The following is a 24,113-nucleotide window of genomic DNA, read 5'->3' as shown; positions in this document are numbered from 1 at the left end:
AATCCTCCACTTGGTTCTCATTGCCTCCTCTGGCCTGGCAAGCGAAGCAAAGGCACGGTGTCCAAATTTGCCTTGTGAGTTTGCAGTTGCTCTTGGATCTTGCAGTAATTTCTCTCATGCTCTAGCATCCCATTTCTGACTGTGCTTGCTTTTTTGATATTTTAATTTTCTTATGAGAGCCGCTTCATTATATGTGTGTGTGTGTGTGTGTGTGTGTGTTTACAAAATATGTGAATCAGAGTCTAGTCTATGATTTGTGACTTAAAAATATATTTAGCATTTAACAACTTGTCGCCTCATAGTAAAACCTTGTAGTTACCTCACAGGTAAAAATGATTAGAGCATAGTTGCTTAGACTCTTGGAATTTTGTTTATGTATGCTAAACATTATGTAGATTGAAAAGAGTACATTTTTTAGATAAATGTCTTTGTCGGCTTCCTTTTACCATGAAGAGCACCTTAGTAACCAGCCTATACAAAGCAAAGGATAATTTGGTCTCAGTTTCAGACTCCTATCCATGATCAAATAGTCTCTGTTAGAAAGTCAGATGGCAATGGCAAAGAGCAGGCAGTAACCCAAATGGCTCACATAACAATAGAGTGGAAGAAAGAAGAGACTTATGCCATACATCCTCTTCAGAGACATACCACACAATGATCTGAAGACTTTCCTTGGGCCCCACTTAGGCCCCACCTCTTAAAAGTTTCACCATCTCCCAGTAATACTACAGTGTAGCAAAACTATTAATATGTGGGATCTTGGGGAACATTACAGATCCATATTAAAGGAAATAACCCAAAAGAAGGGCTGCAGAGGTCATGCCTGCGGCTTTTGTCTTTTCTACTACAGCTATAAGAACCTGGATATGGTAGGCACTGGTATTTTGGTGGAAGATCTAGGCAAAAAGGAAGAAAAGCTTCCTGGAAATTTGCCACAGTTTTGTTTTCAACCTGTTGAGTCTTCACTACCACCTATATTATTAGGCCAGTTGGTTATGAATATAGCTTTGGCTTGCCGGAGACCAGGGAGAAACACGATGGGCATTATCTTGTTTGCAGATTCTAACAAATCTTAGATTTGTTATAATCCACCAGTCTTATGGAAAAACAAAATGTAGAATCTCAAGCCCCATCCAAAAGAGTACATCTGACAAAGGGTCATACCAACCCAGGAATCCCCAACCCAACTTTCTTCATATTGCACAAAGACATCCTATCATGATAGCCACATGAGTAATGGGGGTCAAGAGGCTTTACCAGAAAACCCAGAGAAGTTGATTAAGGAGGATTCTAATCCTACAGGACAGAATCATGGAGAAGGTACGTCTTCACAAAAAGGTGATCCTTCGTTTGTATTTGTTCCCATGCCATATCTGTTTTCAACCCTGGCTTTAAGTACCATGGATGCCTTCTACTGAGGCTGCCAAAATGCTATAAAAGAAATAGCCTTGTTTCATTTTACATATCACAAAAAAGTAGATAGCAATTGTTATTTTGTATCTATTACTTTTATTAGTATTTTATTACTTGTCAGTTTGTCTCTTGGTCTTTGCTTTACTCTATTTCTAAACTGAAAAACAACTGAATGGGAAAAGCCATGCACTTTTATGCCTGTCAGGAGTATATGACAATTAAACAGGTTACCTCACACTCAGAAATCTATATATTTATTTAATTATTTTGCTTTTAGACTTGATGTTGTTGACAGTGATAATTTTATTTTTTTGAAGTGTAAGAACAATATATACACACCTATGCCAATGGATACAAAAAGCAAACATGATTAGAACTTAAAAAAGAAAGAATGATTGGTTTTTGTATAGAGGTCTTTATTGTCAAGGACCAACACCATTAAATAATCACCATTAAAATCTCAGGGAATGAAACTCTAAGCTCTGCCTTCTATCTCTAAAGTCTCCTTCTTCTATGGGGAACAAACCCTGCCAAAGAAGAGCATATTAGCTGTGGGATTGTGCCGAATAAAGAAAAGGAATGGATGGTCCACTATAAATGCTTCTATTGACACCAGGCAGTATTCAACAAGACCTGCTGTGGCAGCGGCTGCCTCTGTTCCCTCCTCATTCACTTCCACAAAGGCCTTGTGGACAATTTTTGATATGAAAATATCTCTAGATTCTGACATGCCAGACAGATCAGCCTTGCTACTGCTAAAGAGATCCTGCAATCCCAGCCGGCCAAGGTTAGAGTTGAGGATGTAGCTCTCTTCTATCTTGAACCTGGGCAAGTTGACATGGACATCAATCTCTTTCAAGTTCTCATGTTTGGTCCACTCATGAAGTTTTTCCAAAGTTAATTGCTCCTCAATCTGGAATTAATTTAAGGCAGAAAGAAGTTAACTTATTCTTGAAAAGTGTAATATTCAAGTGAACAAATCCACAATTGCCAAAACTAATAGGTTTCCTTCATGTTTTCTACCCAAACAGATTCCACCTGGACTTCATTTTTGTCTGTCATTTGGTAGAATATAGCAGAGCTATTTTCCAGGTCTTTGAGGGTCCAAGTACAAAACCATTTAATTACAGCTCTGACATCCATTCATCCACCCATCTATTTATCTGTCCATCCACCATCTACCCACCATATATCCACCCTCCTATCAAATTTTCTCTGCCACACTCACTCACTCCTTCCATTCTGTCTTCTTTCAGTCCATGCATCTATCCTATCCTATCATCCACTAAGGATTTTTAAACCTCCACTGTACTGAATCACTTAACTAATGGGCTATAAGAGGTCTCATTACCCTGATTGCTTGAATGGTACAAGGGAAATTTTAGATTTTTCTGATTATTCTGAAATTTTCTCAAGTCGTAGGGATCTATAAACTCCACTAGAGCTGAAGCAATCTTTAGTAACTCCTGAATAAAAATAAAAAATGGGCAAAATGTATGGGACTTAGTTCATTTAAAGCAAGGATAAGCAGCTGACATGGGAGCATGTCAGGTACCACTGACAGAGGGCTGTAAGCTTTGGCTGCACAGCAAGACCTTGTCCATGGAGTGGAGTAGACTCAACCAGAGCAGGACAGAGTAGAGTGGAATAGAGTAGAAAATAGAATACAATAGGTATGCTAATGACACCAATTTCGAAGTATTTTGGTGACCATGGAATAAATTGATATATGCAAAGGGTTTGGCACATAGTAAGCACCATATAAATATCAAGTATTATTGTTGCCTTTTTGGACCAAAAGATTATGAATAGTGACAATTTCACTCTTGATATTAGAGCTTCATTTAATTACCAGCCAGAAAACACAACTGACAAATGGACCACAGTAGTGCCAGTGCATACGCTGTACATTAGAGTGACAGCAGACTCCTTCTTGATTGCAAATGTAGACAGAGGGAACAGGAGCTAAGCCACAGGGAAGCCTAGGAGTTTTGAGGGAAAACTGTAATCATAGTTTGTCTACTTCTAATCCTGACAGGAGACACACAATTCCTAAAGATGTAAATCAATTCTCATTATAATTTCTTTAAATATACTTCACGTGACTTTCTGTGAGAGGCCACTTATCATTGTTACCTTCTACTTTTAAATATATGCACGTTCCCCATCACAATGCTTCACTGAAGGCAGCAAATATTCTGAGTGTTTACATTTCAGGCCTCTGGGCTGGAAGCATGGCTCAGTGACAGAACACTTGCCTAACATAAGGTACTCAGGCAATGCAAATAATAAATGATGATGATGATGATAACTATAATAAAAACAATTACTTATAAACATAAGGCCTCAGAGCAGTAATTCCTGATGAACATTGATAAAAATGGAAGAACACTGGCAAGGAATTTTGGGTAAAGTCTGTAAAAGAGCAAGTGTTTATGGTGCAATGTACATACATAAAATATGAGAACAGTACAGTAAAAAACAAAACAAAACACAAATCATAACTTTGAGAGCCAGTTACCTTCTGAAGACCCGTGGACTCATCCTCAATGTCTTCGGGCAGCAGGATGAGCATGCTCAGTTCTCCACCCTGGTATGGCATCTCCAGCACCTTGCACTTCAGATCCGGAATGTAGCCAAAGGGAAATTTTTCCTTTTGATACATCATCTTTACCATTTTTGTGTCTTTCTGAACAGTTTAAAAAAAATCACTCAAATTATTCCCTCTTCTCTTTTAACACAAAGAAGAATCTGGGGTCTTGAGGTAGAGGGCACAATAGTAAAGGCTTGGATTACAATAGGAGAGACCCTGTGCTGCAACCCCAGCCCTCCCACACATACAACCAAAACCAGCCCAGGATGATTGTGTCACCTGACCTTGTTCAGTCGGAATGGAGCATCGGTTGTATGCCGTGTCAAGAATTTCTCCTGCCATATTCCCTTGAAGTAGATGGCGTTCACTAGCACAAGTTTGGTTGTGCTATTCACAACACCTCCAGCCAACAGTTCTGGAATTTTCCCTGGAAAGAAAAGCTAAGTTTTTTAAAGATCCATATTGTAATTCCAAATTAAAACTGATAATTTATTATCTAAAATACAGACTTCGCCCTTTATTTTGTTTTAAGTCAATGTTCAGATAGGAAAGACACTCTTGTTTCATTTTTATTTTAAGTAAACCAACTTGAAGACACAAAAGGCTTGTGCTTGGTATGCTCTGAGGCCTTAAGTTGTATCCCTTGAATCAGAAAAAAAATTATCATTACAGAAAGTCAAATATCTTCAAAGGATTAAAACAATAAGTTCTTTCATAGGTAGAATCAATAGCTATTATTTTATAAATGGCTGGTCTTCAGAGAAAACAAAATACCTTAATGTAAATGCTTTTGATCACTGGTAAATAATGTTTTCAAATCTGCTAAATAGGAGCCTGCTTATTTGAAAAGGGCTCTGGACGAATATCCAAGAGATAAGAAACCTTATCCAACTCTAAGAATAGTAAAACAGAAGTCATTTTCCACACAGTCAGATGCACTGCTGGGAACTAATAGAATTCCAGATAGGATCCCTGAGTGCTGACTCACACGGTAATAAGATTGAGGAGAGATCCATTATGAAGGTGAATTGAGCCCATAGGGTGAGTCACCTCCCTACCCACTACTTCTGAGTTATTGGACAAAACTATTATGACTGCAACAGTTTCTAAATTCTGACTTCATGGTTCCCTGAGGTTTCGTGTCTGATTTCTTTCCAGATGAGCACTGAACACTTCTGGACAGGCCTTTTTATTCATTTTATTCTGCATTTTAATGTTGGTTTTTAACTTCAAATTGTACTTCAGGGGAACATGTAAGTACTCAACTGGTTCCATCAAATCATGTCTGTATTTCTCCATTAATAAATCTCTGACATCTACATTGTCCCTTATTCTAGGGAACAGCATTTGAGTGTCAGTGCACATCAACCAAGATTTGGAAAGTTGTAGAAGGAAGAAAGGAGATGCAAATGAGAGAGTGAAGGGGAATGAGAATCTCACATGGCAATGGCTCTGTATGGTTCAGAGGAATCCCCCAAAGACCCCTCTCTTAAAAGTCTGGTCTCTGGTCCGTCCTGCATTGGAAGGCAGAGGAACTTTTAAAGTGCAGGCCTAAGTGAGAGATCTTTTTTATTTGTTTTTAGTTTGAGACAGGGTCTTGTCATGTGTGTTCAAAGCAACCTTCCTGCCTCAGCCTCCCAAGTGCTGAGATTGTAGGTCTTCATTGTCAAACCTACCTCGGGGGAGAGGTGCTGCTATTGAAAGTGGTTGTGAAATGTTATTGTCCCCTTTCTTTTGATTCAAACAGGTCTTCTCTGCTATGTTGTCTTAACACCAGGTCCAATGTTGCCATGGACCAAAAAAATGAGTCAATAGTTTACAAAACGAACCGTCCAACACTATGAGTCAAAATCTGCCTTTTCTCTGATTGTGTCAGGGGTGAGCTACAGACGGGAAACTGACAACAGAGCCAGCACTGCTCAGCCCCTCACCTTCGGTTTGACCTTTGACCCACTTGTTTATCTCCTTCCTTGCATCCTCAGAGGCATGCTGAAAATCCACTGGGGCCAAGTCAGCACCATACATCTTCTGAGTTGAAGCCAAGAACGCCTATTTAAAAAAAAAAAAAAAAAAAAAAAAAAGAGTATCATGAACAACTCTATTACCTACAAAATGTTTCTAAAATCCTGAAGAGAAAATCATAAAGATAGAAAAGCTTCATTAAAACTTAACCTTTGTACTTTTCTATTGTGTTAATATTTACTAATCTAATCATTTTTTTAAGGTTACAGTGCAGAAATGGCAAGTATGGCCTTTTATCTAACATTTCTTGTGTGGACACAAAAGTTATTAATTCATTTTTAATCTTACACTAACATTTTCATAAATCAATAAATGTTGAATATACTACTTCAAGTGGCTTTTTAGGACTGTGTGTATGTGTGTGTATGTGTGTGTGTGTGTGTGTAGCATATATGTGTACATATGTGTGTATGTAAGTGGGGTATATGTGTGCACATATGTGTATAAGGTTTGCATATCTGTGCAATCATGGAGCCCAGAGAAGATGTCAACTGTCTTACTCTCATTTTCTCCCTTATTCCCTTAAAACAAGGTCTCCCACTGAACCTGCATAGGTTGAATCGCCCACTAACCCAAGGGGTTCTCAAAGCTCCTTTCTACACAGGGCTGCGATTACAGGGGAGCATGAAGCTAGGCCTGGCATTTTTCATGGGTTCTGGAATCCAAACTCAGCTTCTCATGCTTGCACAGGAAGCTCTCTTCCCCACTGAGCAATCCCTTCAGTCCTTGTTTTTGCTTTGATGAACCCCCGCCCCCAGGAGGTGTCCTCTCATTAGAAAGACTATGAGAGGAAGGTCCCACATGCATTCTTTGCTGTTTCTATGAATGGCCCACAATATGACTGTGCCTGGAAAAGTCTGTGTCACTTCAGGAAGTTTCAGAATGTAAAGTGCTAGGTACTTACAGGAAGGAAATTGTAGGTTTTCTCTCCATACAGTCTGTTAGCAACTTTCAGTGTATGAGATACTCCAGGCTTTCTCACTTCAGCATTCAGGCTTTGAAAGCGTGAGTGAATGTCCTCAACAGAGTCGAAATGAAAAGTCTGAAGGAAAGAAAACATACTTTATCCAATCATTTGTTTTGAAGTTCTGAAGTGATTCCTTTGTGTCTGATTCTACCAAATCATTTTTCCTAATACCAAGTATCTCCAGCCTAACATTTTATTAATATGTCATTGGCAGAACAAAGACCAGAAATGTACAGCTCAGTGAGACATTATAATTAGACATAGCTTTTAAATAATTTTTAATAGTTCCACAAACGTGAGTGGTTAACACACTAAATAATTATATCTGATTTTTTCCATAAACAATTTAAGTGGTATGCTCATCTTTATATTATGTGTCATATACAATTTTGCTAAAACAAAAATTAAAAATTGCAGAAACAAACCATTTACAAGAGACTCAATCCATCTGTGAGACTGAAAAGCTGGGACTACCGAGACCTCTTTCTTTGCTTATCTTGCTAAGGTCCACAACTCATTACCTAGAGAAATAACTTCCTTAACTTTATTCTGGTGAGAGTTTACTTCCTCTTCTGTCAGTTGTAGGTCAAGGGGCCTCTTATAGTTGTGTGAGGTCTGGGCTGGTTACTCACTTCTAGGACACAAAAGACAAAAGGCACACAGGGTCCATAGTCTGTGTTACTCTCTGAGCTATGCTTATTAGATTATACTTGGACTGAAATGGGGAGGGGAAGGCCTTGACACTATTGTATCCTGAAGCTGTCAGCAGGAAAAGCCTCAACACTGAAGCAGATATAACCCAGGAGAAGCACTAAGCAGCAGGTGCTGAGTAGCCACGCAGGTCAGTTAGGAAACACATTGCCCACTCCTGTCTAGGCTCCCAAAAGTGACAGAATTCCTCTCAGAATTCAGAAACACCAAGAGCAGAGGTCCCCTCCACACCCATTCAAGAAGAATAGGGAGGGGGCAAAGGTAACCTGCTGTTTCCCAGTGTAGAGTGAGAGGATGCTAGACCTGTTCACCAGGCCACAGGTACTTTCCAATTGCTCCTCCTGCAGAGCCACAGCCAGTCAAATCAAGCTGGGGAGAGGCACATGGGTTAAACCTGGGAACATTGATAAATGGCTGTCCTTTACCTTGTCTCTACAAACAGGTAGCACCAACCAGCTGCCTGCTGCACATGTCCCCATATCTATAGGCCTGAAGTTAACACTGTATGTTTTATAAAAGGTTGGCAGCAGGTCCTGTCAAGGTGCTCCCCAGAAGGAATCATCCATGTGACAGCCCTGAAACAAAAGGGAGTTTATTGAGGGAAGGGAGCCAGGTAGCAGATGGAGGACCTGGAGCAGGGTAGAGGCAGAGAAAGGGGGACAAAGAAGGACAGAAAGAAAGAGGAAAGAGGAAGGGAGAAAGAGAGACTCATTGGAGGGGAAGAGAGACAGAGAGAGGGACAGACAGACAGACACAGAGAGAGAGGGGGAGAGACAGACAGAGACAGAGAGACAGAGAAAGACAGAGACAGAGAGACAGAGAAAGACAGAGACAGAGACAGAGATACAGACAGAGACAGAGACAGAGAGACACAGAGACAGAGAGAGCCAAACAGTTCTTACACTGGAGCCAGGCTTTTTTAATCTGGCTGTTGCTAGGTAACTGTTGGGCAGAGCCTAGAGGAATTGCTAACAGACACTGTATTACAGGCATGTTTTATAAACAGTGGTGATCCATGCAAAAAGAAAAACAGTAAACAGCTAGCTCTGGGGAAGTGCAGGGCTTACAAAATTTCCTTATGGAAATGGGAGCTCAAAGCCCACGGCTATTGTCACTGTCTTTCTTCATGCTGTTTCCCCAAGTGAACAGAGATATTGCCCTATGCTCAGTTGAAGCTACTGGCAAAGGAACTGATGGTTCTTGGGGTGTTGGAGGCAGTGTGGGGAACAGGATGGTGGGAGGGGGGAGGAGCAGAAAGGGGAGGAGGAGGGGAAAAGGGAAGGGGGAGAGGAGGTTTTCTGAAATTCAACTCTACTATGTTAGCAAGGAGATGGGAGGGGGAGCTGGCCAGCTTTGCTTCTGCTAACCTTAGAGAGCTGGGCTGCAGTGCTGCCTTTGGCCCCCAGAAAGACCGTGGCCAAGGCAGAAGAAATGCTGAAGGGAGAGAAGAAGATGTTTCCTGTGGGGCTGCTTTCATTCAGGGTGCGGAACAGCTCCAAGGCGAACAGGCTGTTAGCTGAACTCAACTGCTCCATGGTGAAGGCTGCAACAGAGGGGAGATCAGCATTGCCAACTGTAACACCACCAACACCTGCCACGGTTTTGCCAGCCACCCTAGGACCTGCAGTTGGTTAATCCTGCTTCCTTCCATTTTCCCCAAAGGCAAGAATATTCCTCCAAGCACACAAAGCTAGGCCTGACTTCAGCAGTGACACAGGACCAGGTCCTAGGGTGTCTTATGGCTCTAACCTTCCAGACAGGTGTGTCTGAAAGGACTATGCCAGTGGCCTTGGCACAGTGCCCACACTATACAGCTTTCTGTGGAGGCCACACATCTCCCTCCCTGTGGGATGTCAAGTTCTAGTTCATGAATGAATCCAGAAAACCACATAGACCTATTCTGCTACAAATGGATTCTGGTAAAGATAGCAATGTTATCATGATAGTTCTCCACAGATTCAGTTCTCCATGCCTGAGGTCAAGGCTGTAGTCTTAACTGGAGTGGACTATGCAAGTTGGGGAATGCCACTCACTCACCCTAGTCAGCTTGTGGGTGACAGGAAGAGGAACACTCACTCTCCTGTGTCCCTTTTGCAAACAAGCTGGCCCCTGTACTGGGTAAGCAAGCCCTGCTGGGGGCCATCTGCTAATCCATCTGGGTCCCAAACTCAAAGCTGCAGTTTGTCCTAGTACAGGGCAACCACAGCTGCTTGCCTGTGGATGTTTATCTACCACAGCCATATTATCCAGTCCTCATTGTGGAGGATCTAGGATCTCACCAGCTTCCCTCCCAGTCTCCCTGCAGCCAAAATTGAGGCCATGGAACTGCAGGGCACTGTCTTTCAATCAGGTTCTTAAGGCAAGCTGAGGGGAAAAACAAAAGCAAAACCGTGGCTCTGGCCAGTAGCTTGGCTTCGGGTCTAGCTGAGGAACCACATAACCTTTCCTGGTCAAGTGACAAAGCTAGGGTGAAGGTGAGGTATGGGGAGAGCATGCAGGTTCCAGGAGGACATACAGAGGGGTCTGCCCCCTCTTGCCAGCCACCTCCCTGGGATGCTTACCTCCTGTGTAGCAAGTCTGATGCCACTTGCTGGAGACCTAGAAGAAAGCTCTCAGAGCCTGCTGCAGCCTTTATTCAGAAAGGAGAGTGTCTTACTGGCAAGCACAAGCTAGAAGGAGAGGCTTTTTCTCCTCCGTTGAGTGTTTTAAAATGATCTTGTAGGGCTGGCAAAATGAAAGCAGATTGCAAGCATTCCCAAAGGATCCATAAGTTCCTCACTTCCAGGCCTTTCTCTACTTCTCTAAGAAGATTACCTAATCAATTATTTCTTCCTCTGCTGTGGAAAGCCCAGAGGAAAAACATTCTCTCTTATAAGCCAAATGGTTCCCTTTCAAATCCTGCTGAAAGACTGCAAAAAAAACCGCTAAAGATCCTTGTTGTGAGGCATGTGCATGGGGGTGTAGAAGCGCCTTTATGGCCCCTTAGATAACTCAGCAGAGCTTCATTTTCTAGCAAAACCCATGACTGCCTCTCAGATGCCAAGGCTAGCTCAGTGACCACAAAACGGTGGAGAGGTCCTCAAGCCACCAGTCTCCACTATTAGACTAAAATTTTGGACAGATTCCCTGCCCCCATTAAACAAAAATTAGAACTGACCAGCATAGGCCATCATTAACTTGACGGGCTTGGCTTTATTCTCCCTTTAAGGGCCTGGATCTGTAAAGGCATAGAACTTTTTGGTGCTTATTGTCCTTCAGAAGGACTAAGCAAGAACCATACTGTTTACTGGTGTTGGTGGTGATCATACCATGTGGGTTAGTGTTTTTTGGACCTGGAAAGTTATTAATAATGAAAACAGAGGTGGAAAGGAAGATGGGGAGATGGGTCAGTTGGGTACCTCTTTTACCACCCAAGCATGCAGACCTGAGTTTGGTCTCTGAGCCCTTGTAATCTTAGTGCTAGGGGTTGGGGGCAAGCATCTCCTAAGAGGGGTCAATGGAAAGCTAGTCTTGCTCACTCAGTGGGCTCCTGGGTCTGTGAGAGACCTTGTCTCAAAAAAATAAGGTGAAGAATGATAGCAGGAGACTCACACTGTTGACTTCTTTATGCACCTGCAAACATACACACAAGCAAGGTGTACATGCATACCGCTCTCCCCAAAAGAAAAGAGGCACAGTCTTAAAACAAATAAGCAAACAAGTGAGATAAAAGCAGCAAGAGAATACAATTCACAGCTGCCATAGTTAGTTGGCATGATTTGATCAGATCTGGCAACTTCACTGCTATTTCCAGCAAATTCGGAGAACCCAATGACAGAATGTCAAAAAGACTAAAACAAAAATCCAAACACTAAAATTTGAGCCATAAAACAAGAAATACATCTCTATGAGAAAGCACTTGCCTGGCACAGACATGAGGCTGCAGGTTCCATTCCCAGCACAAGCCAAAAGAAAGAGAAAACAGTGAAAACAGTGCTCTGAAAAACAATTTTTTTTAATACTTTCTATTGGTGCTCACCTAAAGGTTAATATAGTTCAATCAAAACTACTTTGAGTGTGTGTTTGTGTGTGTGTGTGTGTGTGTGTGTGTGTGTGTGTGTGTGTGAAAGACAGAAGGGGTGCAGGGGAGAGAGGGGGAAGGAGAGAGAGATGCCCTTTATGCTGGGTTTCAAAGAACTCTCTTGAATTCATGTCTGCTATAATTGGGGTATGGTTTGGCGTGTCTTTGAACTCACGAGTTGAGGGAGGGAGGAGAAGAAGGGAGAGAGAGAGAGAGAGAGAGAGAGAGAGAGAGAGAGAGAGAGAGAGAGAGAGAGGCCTTTTATGCTGGGTTTCAAAGAAGCAAAGGGCTAACTGAGGCTGGTTTCCAATATCCATCAGTACCTGTGGCTCTCTTCAGCTCTTCTCACCCTACCCCTGCAGTAAATGTCTCCACTCCAGGGCACTTGCTTCTCTTCTGCCAACTTCTCTTTCCTTTATAACTCTGCCAGTTTTGGCCATTTGCTCTCTTGGCTTTCTTGACTCTCTTAGCTCTTGGTACCTCCTCTTGGCCCTCTCACACCCCCGACCCATGACCCAGTGCAGTCTTCTGGCCATGTTTAGCCCCCATGCAGCATGATCTCATTTCATTCACTTTATTCAGCAATCCAGCCCAGTAAGGGAAGTCACATTCTGTACAAACTTGACAGCTCTGGTAGCGTTGCCCATTATCAGGAACGATCAGATGGCCCTGGTGGTACTGGGTGGACTGAGTACCTGGAATCCCTTTCTCCCATAGCTACCCATGGGATTCCTTGAAGGAAGGCATCAGAGGAGGCTTCTTCACCAGGGCAGAGTCAGAGCTCACATCTGGGGCACTGGAGGACTGGAGCTGCAATCAACCCCAAGATGTACCCTCTGAAGGGCAGAGGTCAAAGAATGGCTGGTACGCCAAAGCATGGCAGTCAGGCAGCTGTTCTGTCCACCTCTACATCCAGGCTCAGTGCCCCTCAGCACTGCTGCAGGGCCCTTCCTTCTGCTGGAAGTGCAGGGTTTGATGTCCATGTGCCCTACCTGGATGATGTCATCCCACTAGCAGGTCATTTGATGTCCCATCTTCGTTACTGTTGGAGCCATGTCCCCTCTTTCAAAAGGTCCATTGATCTGAGAGTGACAGAGTGTGCAGACTTACCCTGTCTCATGGGAGTGAGTTTATTGTTATGTTGCTTGGGTATGGAAGGATCACTCTTGTTCCCAATGAAGGAAGTAGCCTAGGAGATCTAAACACATACAACATTTTAAGTCTGGTCATGAAGTCCCAACCTCCACACAAGTGACTTGATGATGTCACCATTAAGCAGCAAGTTATTTCCATGGTACTTGTTCCCCAACAGGGATCCGTAGACAGTCCATTCATTCAGCTGCTACTCTGACCAGGTGTACAGGCTGTTGGCAATGACACCATGGTCAATAAAAAATGTACCTGGATATGGTGACAGAGGTGGCCAGCATGACCCTCATGATGCAGGGCCTATTGGGTGTATTATATCCAATCTAGGTCAGAAGACAGCCATAGAGTGTCCAGAGGGCAGCCATGTCCAGTGCACCCTCATGATTGCAGTCTCACAGAACCTTCAGTGGCCACACCTTTGAATCCTGGACCCTGAGCCACAGTGAGCCAGAGCATCCACTAGAGGTCACCCTTGTGACTTGCTGGTGAGTTAGACATTAGCCTGTAGAGCCTGCTAATCCCTTGGTATGTTGCCTGGGCCCAAGTTTACTGTATCATTTCATTCAGCAACTGAATTCTGTTGTGCTTATCTATTCAAGCCAATTGTGCTGAATATCAAAGTACCCATGTCTTGGAGGATTATAAACAATAAAAATTTGTCTCGAGGCTCTGAATGCTGGAAAGTTCAAGGTCAAGTTGCCAACAGGTTTGCTGTCTGCTTTTAATGAAGATAGTAAAATGGCTCAACTGGTCAAGGTACTGGCCACTAAGTCTGAAGACCCAATTTGATGCTTGGAAACCACCCAGTAGAAAAAAGAACTAAGTCCTGAAAGTTGTCCTCTCACCTCTGTACATGCGCTACAGCATGCACACTTATGGCTGGGCACACACACAAATTAAAACAAAATATTTCCTCAAAGATGGAAAGTGGGATCAAATAAGGTCTAAGTATCTCTTTCATAAGGTCTCGATCCCACTCACAAGGGACTGTTTTAATACTGTTAGATAGAGAACTTTCATATGAAATTTAGGAAGAAGACATTCAAACCACAGTATCTCACCTATCAGCCCTGCTCTCCTCGAACTCACGCCTGCTATAGTTAGGATATGGTTTGAGCGTGTTCCCTGAACTCACGAGTTGAATATAATGCCCATTGCGAGGTATCAGAAGATAGAAACTTCGTGTATAATGTTTGAGAGGCGGGGGCTTTGAGAAGTGATTAAGATTACACAGGGTTCTCAGAGTGTGGACCCCTAACTGAATACGAGACGATCATCCTTGTCATCACTAGGTGGCGCGCACGGCCCAGCTCTGATGGCTGTGACGCCAGTGCTCGTGGCTTTCCCAGGTTGTTGCTGTACTTCATCTTTTAGCTCCTGAGCTCTGAAAAATGAGAGGAGGCCCTGCCTTCAGCTCCGCGAAATATTGTCCTGGAGGCGACTCAGCAGTGGCACAAAACCTGGTTCCAATGGACATAGCCTCTTGATGGCTCCTTTTCTCCATCCATTTTATCAGACAGAGAGAGGCCAGAAGAGATGCGCATGTGTTTTTCTGTTTGTTGGGTTGGTTGGTTGGTTTTGATTTTTTTCTGTGATGCCTCACACTTCCTGGGAAGGCCATTTCAGATGCCCAGCTGTGAACCTGGAGAACTCAACCACAAGTATTTTATTGTAATAATATAAACAGACATAACCCTTTTCGCATATAGTTTATATTCATTCCAGGTCACTCAACTTTATTCTAATAGTACAAAAATCAGATGTGAAGTTCAAAATATTATTCTTATGAGCCTGTGAAGTCGGACAGTCTAGTTTCTTCCAAAATAAAACAGGTCCAATGTAAGACAGAATTTCCTTTTTAAAAATCAGCGACAGACAAGGAAAAAGCAATGGGCCCTACAAACTTCCAAAGTTCAGCATTACAAGAACTATGACAGCTTGAGGCTTGAGAATACCCACCTCACACCTCTCTGGCCCACCTCCTGGACACACACCTCAGGGAGGGCAGAGTAGTTGGTCGTTCAGGACTGTGGGGGTCCTCATCCCCATGACTACTAGGTGTCGTGCACCCAGCAGTTCTTACAGGCCGAGTCCAGTGTTGTGGCTTTCCTAGGTTGTAGCTGGATTTAATGATCCTCCCATCCCCAACACATACACACGCACACACACACACACACACACACACACACACACACACACACACACACACACACATCTCCTGCTCAGGATTCTTAGAAGAAGAATTAGTTTTAGTTCCTCAAAACACCTTCCTGGTGGGAACTTTGCAATGACACAACCCCTGGCTCCAGTAGCAATCGTTCTGTGGTGAAAGCCAGGAGAATTTGAATCTCTTGAAATCCAGGAGAATTTGCCACATTGACACCCCCCTCACAATCAGCTGACCTGAGGCATCGTGATACAACTTCAAGGACTTCAAGAACGATGACAGAACCAAAGAGTGCCACATTGGACTGTGTGAGCAGTTGTGGTATTCCAAGTCCCATAATGCACTGGGTCCCTCCCTTGAAATTCCTTTGTCTAAGGCATTGTGGTGTGTGACAGGCATGGCAATTGGGATAATCCCTTGATGACTTTGACTTGCTCTGGCTTGCAGTAATGAATAGGCTCTGGCTTCTTGCCGTATTAATCTCTTTATCAAAGGTTAGTTTTGTCACAGCCTCCATATTCTTTCCTGAGCATGTGGTTTCTTTCTTTAATAGGGTGGAGAATTTCTCTAGCATTCCCTGCCTCACTTCTCCCTCTCTTCTCCCCGCTCTGTCTCTATTATATCTGTATCTGTCTGTTTCTCTCCCTCCCTTCCCCTCCCCCACCCCATGTGTGTGTGTGGGGGGGCAGACTAAGGATTAAACCTAGACATCCCATCACTGTTTTAATCTGGAGGAAAGTGCTAAAATTGTTCAAAATGGCCTCTAAATGGTCATCTTCCTGTGTCAGATTCCTATGTGGCTGGAATGACAGTCTTGAGTGTGCCTCCACACCTGGCTTCTCTTTCTATTGTCAATTATCCTTATTCTTTTTGCCTTCTTTTATTGAACATTAAGCAATTGTGTATTCTCAACAAATTGCTCAGAGATTTTTTTTTTTTAGTTTGATTTCCACCAATCTACTTCATTGCTTTTACATTCTTTCTTCCAGAAAGCATCAGGACAGGACAATAACTCTGCCAAGGTCACTGTCACTTTGTGAGAGGCCAGTTCGTTGGGTTTCTCACAGCTTGTTCCTCATTTCCATCTTAGGTACACTGGGAATTGCCTTTACCTCCCATGTTTCTGCCAACCTGCAGACCTAAGCCAGATAAGATCTCTCTCAGAATAGTTGGCCCCTCTCTATACCTCCCCATTAGGATCTGACACCACTGTCATCCTTAAAGCCCCAACAATAAAAATCTCTAACTCTGCCAGGTTCTGTCACCACTCACCGTGGAAGCCATTGACATGGTGGGGGTGGTTGTGTAGCCACAGTGCAGGCAAGATGCTAATATCTTACTTTGTGGTGTTATAACTCAATAGTGAAACTGAGTAGTTTCTTTAAAAGTTACTTCACTTTTAGAGACTTAAAGCTTGAGTTCAAGGTGCTGGGAGATTCTGTGTTTAGTGAAGGCTTCTCTCTGCTTCCAAACTGTTGCCTGCTTGCTAAGGTTTCTAGGGCATGAGGCTCACCCTCACGAAGCAGAAGAGATGGAAATGGCAGCGCATCCAAACCCTCTGTCTTAGTCAGGGATTTTACTGCTGTGACAAAACACCATGATGAAAGCAGCTACAATATATTCTGATCTGGGTTTCCTCTCCCTCAAATCTGACTAGATCCTCCCTCACACACTCACTTCCACCTCTCTCTCTCTCTTTCTCTCTCTCTCTCTCTCTCTCTCTTTCTCTCTCTCTCTCTCTCTCTCTCTCTCTCTCTCTCTCTCAAACAAAAAATCAAATCAACTAAATTTTTAAAAACACAAAAGCACACACACCAACACATACAAGAAAACACACAGAGGGGAGGGGGAAAGGGAGAGGGAGAGGGGGGAGAGAGAGAGAGAGAGAGAGAGAGAGAGAGAGAGAGAGAGAGAGAGAGAGAAGCAGGGGAAGATAATCACAAAGTTGGGAACCATATTATAAAAGCCACATGAGACAAAAGTTTATAAAAATATTAACAAGTTCTTTTTGTGTTGTCCATCTACTACTGGGCACAGACCCTACCTGTAAAGGGCATTAAGTGTGGACAAGGCACCAAGTGAGATCAGAAAACTGATCTCTCCTTTGTAAGCAGTTGTCAGTTAGAGATAGTGGAGGAGGGGGAAAGTTCTTGTCCACTTCCCTTTCTCAATGCTGGGAACCTGTATGGCTTGGACTTGTATAAGAACTGTGCATTCTGCCACAGTCCATATGAATGTATTATCTATGGGATTACCAGACATTTCCATATAATGAGCAATAGGGCTGCTGCCTATGATAGCCAGTGATTAGAGAAATTACTCGCAGACATTTCTCTGAGGGAGCAAAGCTTGATTCACTAAGGCTGGTGTCGGCGCCTGCACTGACATGGTACCGAGAATCAGGTGAAAGCCTGTGGGATTAAAGAAACACACACACACACAGGTTATTCGTGTCAAGCCAGGAGAGAGAGAGAGAGAGAGAGAGAGAGAGAGAGAGAGAGAGAGAGAGAGAGAGAGGGAGAGAGAGAGAGAGATTGGAAGAGTCTCCTGTAGCTTTATTCACCACTTATATACCCAAGTTCTCCAGGTAGAAAATATCTGGGAAGCACAGTGGGAAACCCCGGCTCATGACTACCTGGCTTGTGACTTTGGTAACAAAAGACGGACTATGAGACCTGAATTAATTAGGGAGAAATCCGAGTTATTGCTGTTATCTTTGTTGTCTTATGAGACTGGACCTGGAATTGAAGACCTCACACATGTTCTGCCACTGAGATGCAAGCCAGGCCCTTTAAACTTCTTTTCAGTAACCTATTTTTAACTTGCTACAGTAACACAAAGTCCCCACACTAGCCAATGCTTCTCTATAATGGTGCGAGGATTCTGGTTGACACTGAGCAATTTGGGACCCTGCATTGTGGTTGTACTTAACAAGGCAATCCTAGAAAAGTCTTATTAGTCCAAAGGCTTGAGTGACCAAAGTCACAAGAACAGGAACACCAGTATGTGAGGGTTTCTTCTAGCTCTTTCATCGTCTTCTGAAGCAGCACAGCACACCTGCTTCCTCCAGGGGGCAGACACTCACCCCTATACAACAAACAGGCCCGACTTCTGTGCTGTCCAGATCCCTGACAGTCACATGGCTTTTCCTTTTCCAACCAGTGGTTTCTCTTCTCTCAGATCGCTAGAACTCCACAATACAATGATGCCTGGAAAATACTCGTGGCAAAGGCAGGGAGATTTTCCTCCACTTTTGCCCCTAAGCCTTCTTTCACTGAGTTAAAGCATTGGCTTTGTTTGTTTGCCTGCCTGATCCTGCCTCTGCCTACACAACTAACTCCTTTTTGCCTGCTCTCTTCTCAGTGATCCTTCTCTGACTGCTGGGATTTTACTCTTAGCCCAAATTACTTCTCTTTTGACCCAGAAAATTTAGAAATGCTCTATCATTAGGATCAATTTTATTATGGAGAGATGGGCTGGACAAGGATCTGGAAGAGAGGTGTGTAGAGTTCCTGTGGACTTTCTGGCTATCTTGTCTCATGCTATTATGATGTGTTCACCAAGTCAGAAGGTTCCATTAAGCATGAATTTCAGTTAGCCATCGCTTTGGACTAAGTTCTTGCACTAAGCCTCAACATTACCAGAGTAAAGATCAAAATGTGGTCACTTAAGCTAAAATTACAAACAGAACCTACTTGGTTTCTGGTTTTCCAAGAAAAGGAAGTACAAAAATCATAACCAAATGTTCCAGACAGTCTTCTTTCAATTAGTATAAGACGAAGTTCCTCTGCACTAATTCTCACCAAAAGAAATCTGATGGTTCCCAATCCTTTTTTTCAAACTTTGAACTTAGTCTACTGGCCACAGTTTCACTTTGAAACTCAGTGTAGGCCTGGCATGTGGTGTCTATTAATAAACACCATGGCTAGAGACCACTATCATGATTAACCAGAGAAACTCCCATCACATTGGAAACCCCAGCAGTATTTAAAAGTTTGTGTGAGGATGTGTAAACCATGGCTCCACACTTACAGACACTCAGTAACAGGGCAGACATGCTCAAAGGAATGGGGAGCTAAAGAGACAGATTTACAAAGAGACATTTGGGGGTGTCAAAGTTACTGACCATCCTCTGGGTCAACTAGTATGCCTGTCAGAGACTCAGAGATATCGGGCCAGGTTGCCTCAGTTGGATACAAACCTAGCATGTCAGCTCTTTGAGGTGACTCATGGTAAACCCCTTTTGCCCTCCCATCCCCCACCATGGAAAGATTCCAGAAGGCTATAACCTGGCACAACCCCTAGACACTGGAAAATCAGCCTTTAGAATCATGTACAGAACAGGTTTCTGTTAGAAGTAATCCATTCTGAGTAGGGACGGGACGGGGGAAACCAGGAAAGGCGATAACATTTGAAATGTAATAAATAAAAAATATATCCAATAAAAAAGAATGCTCACCTGCTCTACATATAAAAAGTTGATCTTGTACCTGAAGTTTACGTGCTCCGGGGATAGCAAGCTGGCAGGTGAGGTCACGCCCCACGGAAAGGAGGGTTGAGGTTTCCTGTGGGAAATGGTAAAGTGGAAGTGGGAGTATAGAATACAGAAGGGAAATCAGGAACTGGAGAAGCTGGAATTTCATTAGTTTTTGCTTCTCTTTTGAACAGGTCAACAGACACAAAATACAACTGTCACTCAGAGAGTGAGGAGAGATGTGAGTTGCCACCTGTGGGTGTGTCTGCCCCACTTCCTGGCCCTCCCTTGTGGCTTCTCCCTGCTCATTTGATCATTTTCTCGTAGTTCTACCCAGAATGTGGGCTTTGGTAAACAACCACAAAGACAAAGGGCCAATATCATCATAGCACATCAGGTCACTATGACTAAGTGTCATTAGTGTTAGTTGCCATTAATGGTGACCTTGTGACTGAGGAAGTGTTTTTCAGATTCTTGGGGGTAACTTTTCCCCCACAATGACAAACACAACCCCTACCGTCTCGTCATGTACTTTATTGCTCGGTTACTAATATCATGTCTTAATAAGATTCCAGACATACAGAAGAAGATCCCAGGGTTCTTGGACACTGACAGCAGGTGAAAGATGCCACAGAACCACAGTTCCTCAGGAGAAAGCCCCTTGGGTTCATCCCCGCCTCTGCACACTGATAGTAACCTTGAGAGTCATGCCTGTAGGTTCAGAAATTTTGCATGGAATTTCAATCTTAATTTTAACACTTCCAGAGAATTCAGAAAGTTTCCTGTTACATTATAGAAGTGAATCTCAACCTGACACAGAAAACTGCCAACCTTTGCTATTTAAATTTTGAAGTGTAGTCTGACAATTTGGTGTGCACATGCAATGTGTAACAGTCAAGTGGTAGGAAAAAATTATACCTCCTTAAACATCTTCAGATAGTCATTATCCAGACATACTCTAATTCTAACCCTTTTCAGTCTTTGGTGATGACCACTGTGCACCCAAGTTGATGTTTTATGTGCTCTTACTTACAAACAGGAGTTTTTGACATAGTGCACAGGTTCAACTCAAAATGAACTACACCCTGACACTGTGAGCTAAACACGTCTTTCCTCCTTAAGTTTGCATCTTAAGTATATTGGCCATGGTAGTGTAGAAGTGATTAATTCAACATCCTCACCAACCTTTGCTATTATTTCTATAGATTTCTTGAAATACTAGTCATTGTAACTAAAGTGAGATGATACAAGATAATATTGAAACTATGTAAGGACATGTCAAGAAAGATCAAACTTGTGGCATAAATTAGTATAGTAGAAACATAATAAAGATATCAATGAAATAAATAGTGGGTTTTTTTTTTTAAGAAAATCAGTAAGATGACAAACTGTTAACCAAATTAAACATGGAGAGGAGATCCAAATTAACAAAATAAGCAAAGAAAAGAGGAATATAACAGCCATTGAAGAAACCCAGAGAATCATAAGGATGTATTTTTGATAACTTGTCTCTATCAAGCTGGAAAATCTAAAAGAAATGGATATTTTTCTAGATATCTACCATGTACCTAAATCAAATCAGATAATACAACCCCTAGTGACATGTAAGTAGCAATAAAGTCTCTCAGACATTAAAGCACTGGGCCAAATTGTTTTAGCACAGAATTCTACTAGAATTTGAAAGAAAAATTAAAGCCAATATTCGTCAAATTATTCTACAAAAATAGAATCAGAAGGAATACTGCCAAATTTCTTTTATGAACCCAGAATTATCCCCAATACTTAAAACATATAAAGACCCTACAAAGAAAGAGAATTATAGACCAAAATTCTTAATGAATTACATGTAAACTGAATCAAAGAACAGATCAAAAAGATCATCTACCATCACCAAGTAGGCTTTATCTCATAGATAGAGGGATGAATTCAACATACATTAATTGATAAATACAATGTACCATATTCACAGACTGAAAGACAAAAACCACATGACCATATCATTAGATGCAAAAGTGTCTTTGACAGCATTCAATATTCCATCATGATAAAAAGCTCTGCTGCAATAAGGATACAAGGGGCAAATCTCAACATAATAAAGCACATTATGGGCAACCTATAGCCGACATCAACCTAAATGGGAAGAAACTGAAAACATTCCACTAAAATCATGAACAAGACAAGGTTGTGCACTTTCTCCATATCTGTTCACTATAGGACTTGAACTCTTAGTGCAATAAATCAACTGAAGGAGGTTATGTTTATATAAGTCAGAAGGAAAGAAGACAAAGTGTCTTTATGTGTAGATATGGTAGTATACATAAATGGCCTAGAAATCCTTACAGCTAATAAATTCTTTCAGCAAAATATGAGGGTAAAAAATTAACTCACAAAAGTTAGTAGTCCTTCTATATATGAATGGCAACTTGACTGAGGAAAAAAAATCAGGGAAACAACATCTTTCACAATAGCCTCAAGATTATCTTGGGGTAACTAACCAAGCAAGTGAAAGACTTGTATAATAAAGACTTTAAGACACCAAAGAAAGAAATTGAAGAAGATAACAGAAGATGGAAAGATCTCCCATGCTCAAAGATAACCAGGATTAATATAATAAAAATGGCCACCCCACCAAAGCAATCTACATATTCAATATAATCACCTTAAAAATGCAAGCACAGTTCTCAGAAAAGAAAAGAACAAATTTCGGCTTCATACGGAAACACACAGAGAAACCAGCATAACTGAAATAATCCTGAATAATAAAAGAAGTGCTGAAGGTTTCAACTCCTCTAATATCAGACTGTACTACTGAGCTATAGTAATAAACAGCATATTATAGTATAATATTCTATAGTATATGAAATGAGAGTATAATGTTCACACAAAAACAGACATATCAAATAATGAAATCACATTGATGACAAAGAAATAAATCTACACAACTATGGACACCAACTATTTGACAAAGAAATCAGAAACACACACTGTAAAAAAAGACAGCATCTTTAACAAACGATGCTGGTCAAATTGTATGGCTATATGTACAAAAGTGAAAATAGGTCCAAACATATCACCCTGCACAGAACTTAACTTCAAAGAGATCAAAGACCTCAATGTAAGACCAGATACACCAACTCTGATAGAAAAAAGTGGGGGAGAGTCTCAAACTCTTTGGCACAGGAGAAGCCTTTCTGTTAAGAACACTGGTAGCACAGTCAATAATATCAGCAATTAATAAATGGACCTAGTAAAACTGAAAAGCTTTGGTATGACAAAGGACAATATCAAAGATTCCTCTTTTTTCCAATTCTATACACATCTGACAGAGGGCTAATATCAAAACTATATTAAGAACTCAAACGAAACTGGGCATCAAGAAAGCAAATAACCCAATTAAACCTGGGGTACAGACCTAAACAGAGAACACTTGAAAGAGAAAACACAAATTGAATAAGATTCAGGAACCCTGCAGAAAATGAGAAAGATGCTAAAAATCCAAGATGCTGAAGGACACCAAGGAAACATGACCATGGAAATCCAGCAGGAGCAATGCACATCTGAACTGACAGAAACTGTGTGAAGATTCTCAGCCTTTCAGCAAAACCAGAAGTTGCTGCGAAATCAAGAACATTCCACCCCACCCCCACCCCGCCTCAGAGGAGCATGGCAGCATGCACACACAGTTTCTGTATCTATCATATTTTAGCAATTTGACAAAATAACTAAAAATAAGCAACTCAAAAGAGGAAGGTATCTTTTGGCTCATAACCTCAGAAGTTCTGTCTGCGGTGGCTCATTATTACTTTCTTGGACACTGTCTTGAGACAGTGCCTTATGGCACTGAGCCCTTTGTTTGCTACGCTTCTCACTCTAGAAGAGACTAGAGGAAAGATTGCAGAGTGGAAGGGTCTGAGTATCAAAATCTCCTTCACATGCATGCCCCATCCACTGCTTCGCCCAGTGAGACCCTGCCTCCTAGTTTCTGCTGTCTTCTCAAATTACTGTCAGCTGAAAGAAACACATCAACATGTAAGTTTGGGGAAAATATTTAAAATTACAAACAATATTTTTGGTCCCTAAATGTCTATGTCCCTTATACATTTCAAAATGAATTTTCCATACACTTAAGAGTTTCAACAGTGCACAACTATCTAGTACATGGTCTGCCCTGAGAGCGAAGGCACTCTTAGTGTTGAAGCCATAGAAAACCAGAGAACATCACACAAGCTTCCAATATACAGCAACAAGTGCACACTCCCTTTCCAAACAGAGAGAAAGGGAAACTGTAAGGAGGAACTAGACAAGTATGAGAACCAAACCCAGCATGGCAAAGTGACATCCTTTAGCTTTGTCTAGCACCCAGAATGTGTGATGGCAGCACTCAAGCTCTAACAGGCCTGGGCATTCCCAGTCCTGTGGACTGACTGGCTGCAGCTCACCTGTTCTCACTCACTAAAACTGAATCTACAGCTTTTCCAGGCAGCAGAAATTGGAGGAGTATGGAACATGTTTCACTCTTACAGGGATTCTGTTTTCTGGAAGTGGCACGAATCCTTC

The 24,113-nt window shown here is 42.1% G+C and overlaps 1 protein-coding gene across 1 annotated transcript; it reads right to left on the bottom strand.

Annotated features, from left to right (window-relative positions):
- Positions 1-1,567: 1,567 nt before the first annotated feature.
- Positions 1,568-9,419, bottom strand: LOC116883481 (leukocyte elastase inhibitor A-like). Its single transcript, XM_032884637.1, has 6 exons — positions 9,074-9,419; positions 6,933-7,070; positions 5,938-6,055; positions 4,291-4,433; positions 3,935-4,102; positions 1,568-2,326 (listed from the first exon to the last, which is right to left on the bottom strand). Exons 1-6 carry the CDS (start codon positions 9,239-9,241, stop codon positions 1,925-1,927), a joined length of 1,137 nt encoding a protein of 378 aa, XP_032740528.1. The 5' UTR covers positions 9,242-9,419; the 3' UTR covers positions 1,568-1,924.
- Positions 9,420-24,113: the final 14,694 nt, after the last annotated feature.

This window comes from Rattus rattus, chromosome 14 (genome assembly GCF_011064425.1).
Source record: "Rattus rattus isolate New Zealand chromosome 14, Rrattus_CSIRO_v1, whole genome shotgun sequence".
Classification (NCBI taxonomy): domain Eukaryota; kingdom Metazoa; phylum Chordata; class Mammalia; order Rodentia; family Muridae; genus Rattus; species Rattus rattus.
The sequence above is the reverse complement of the archived record's forward strand: the minus strand, read 5'-3'. Positions and strand labels throughout refer to the sequence as shown.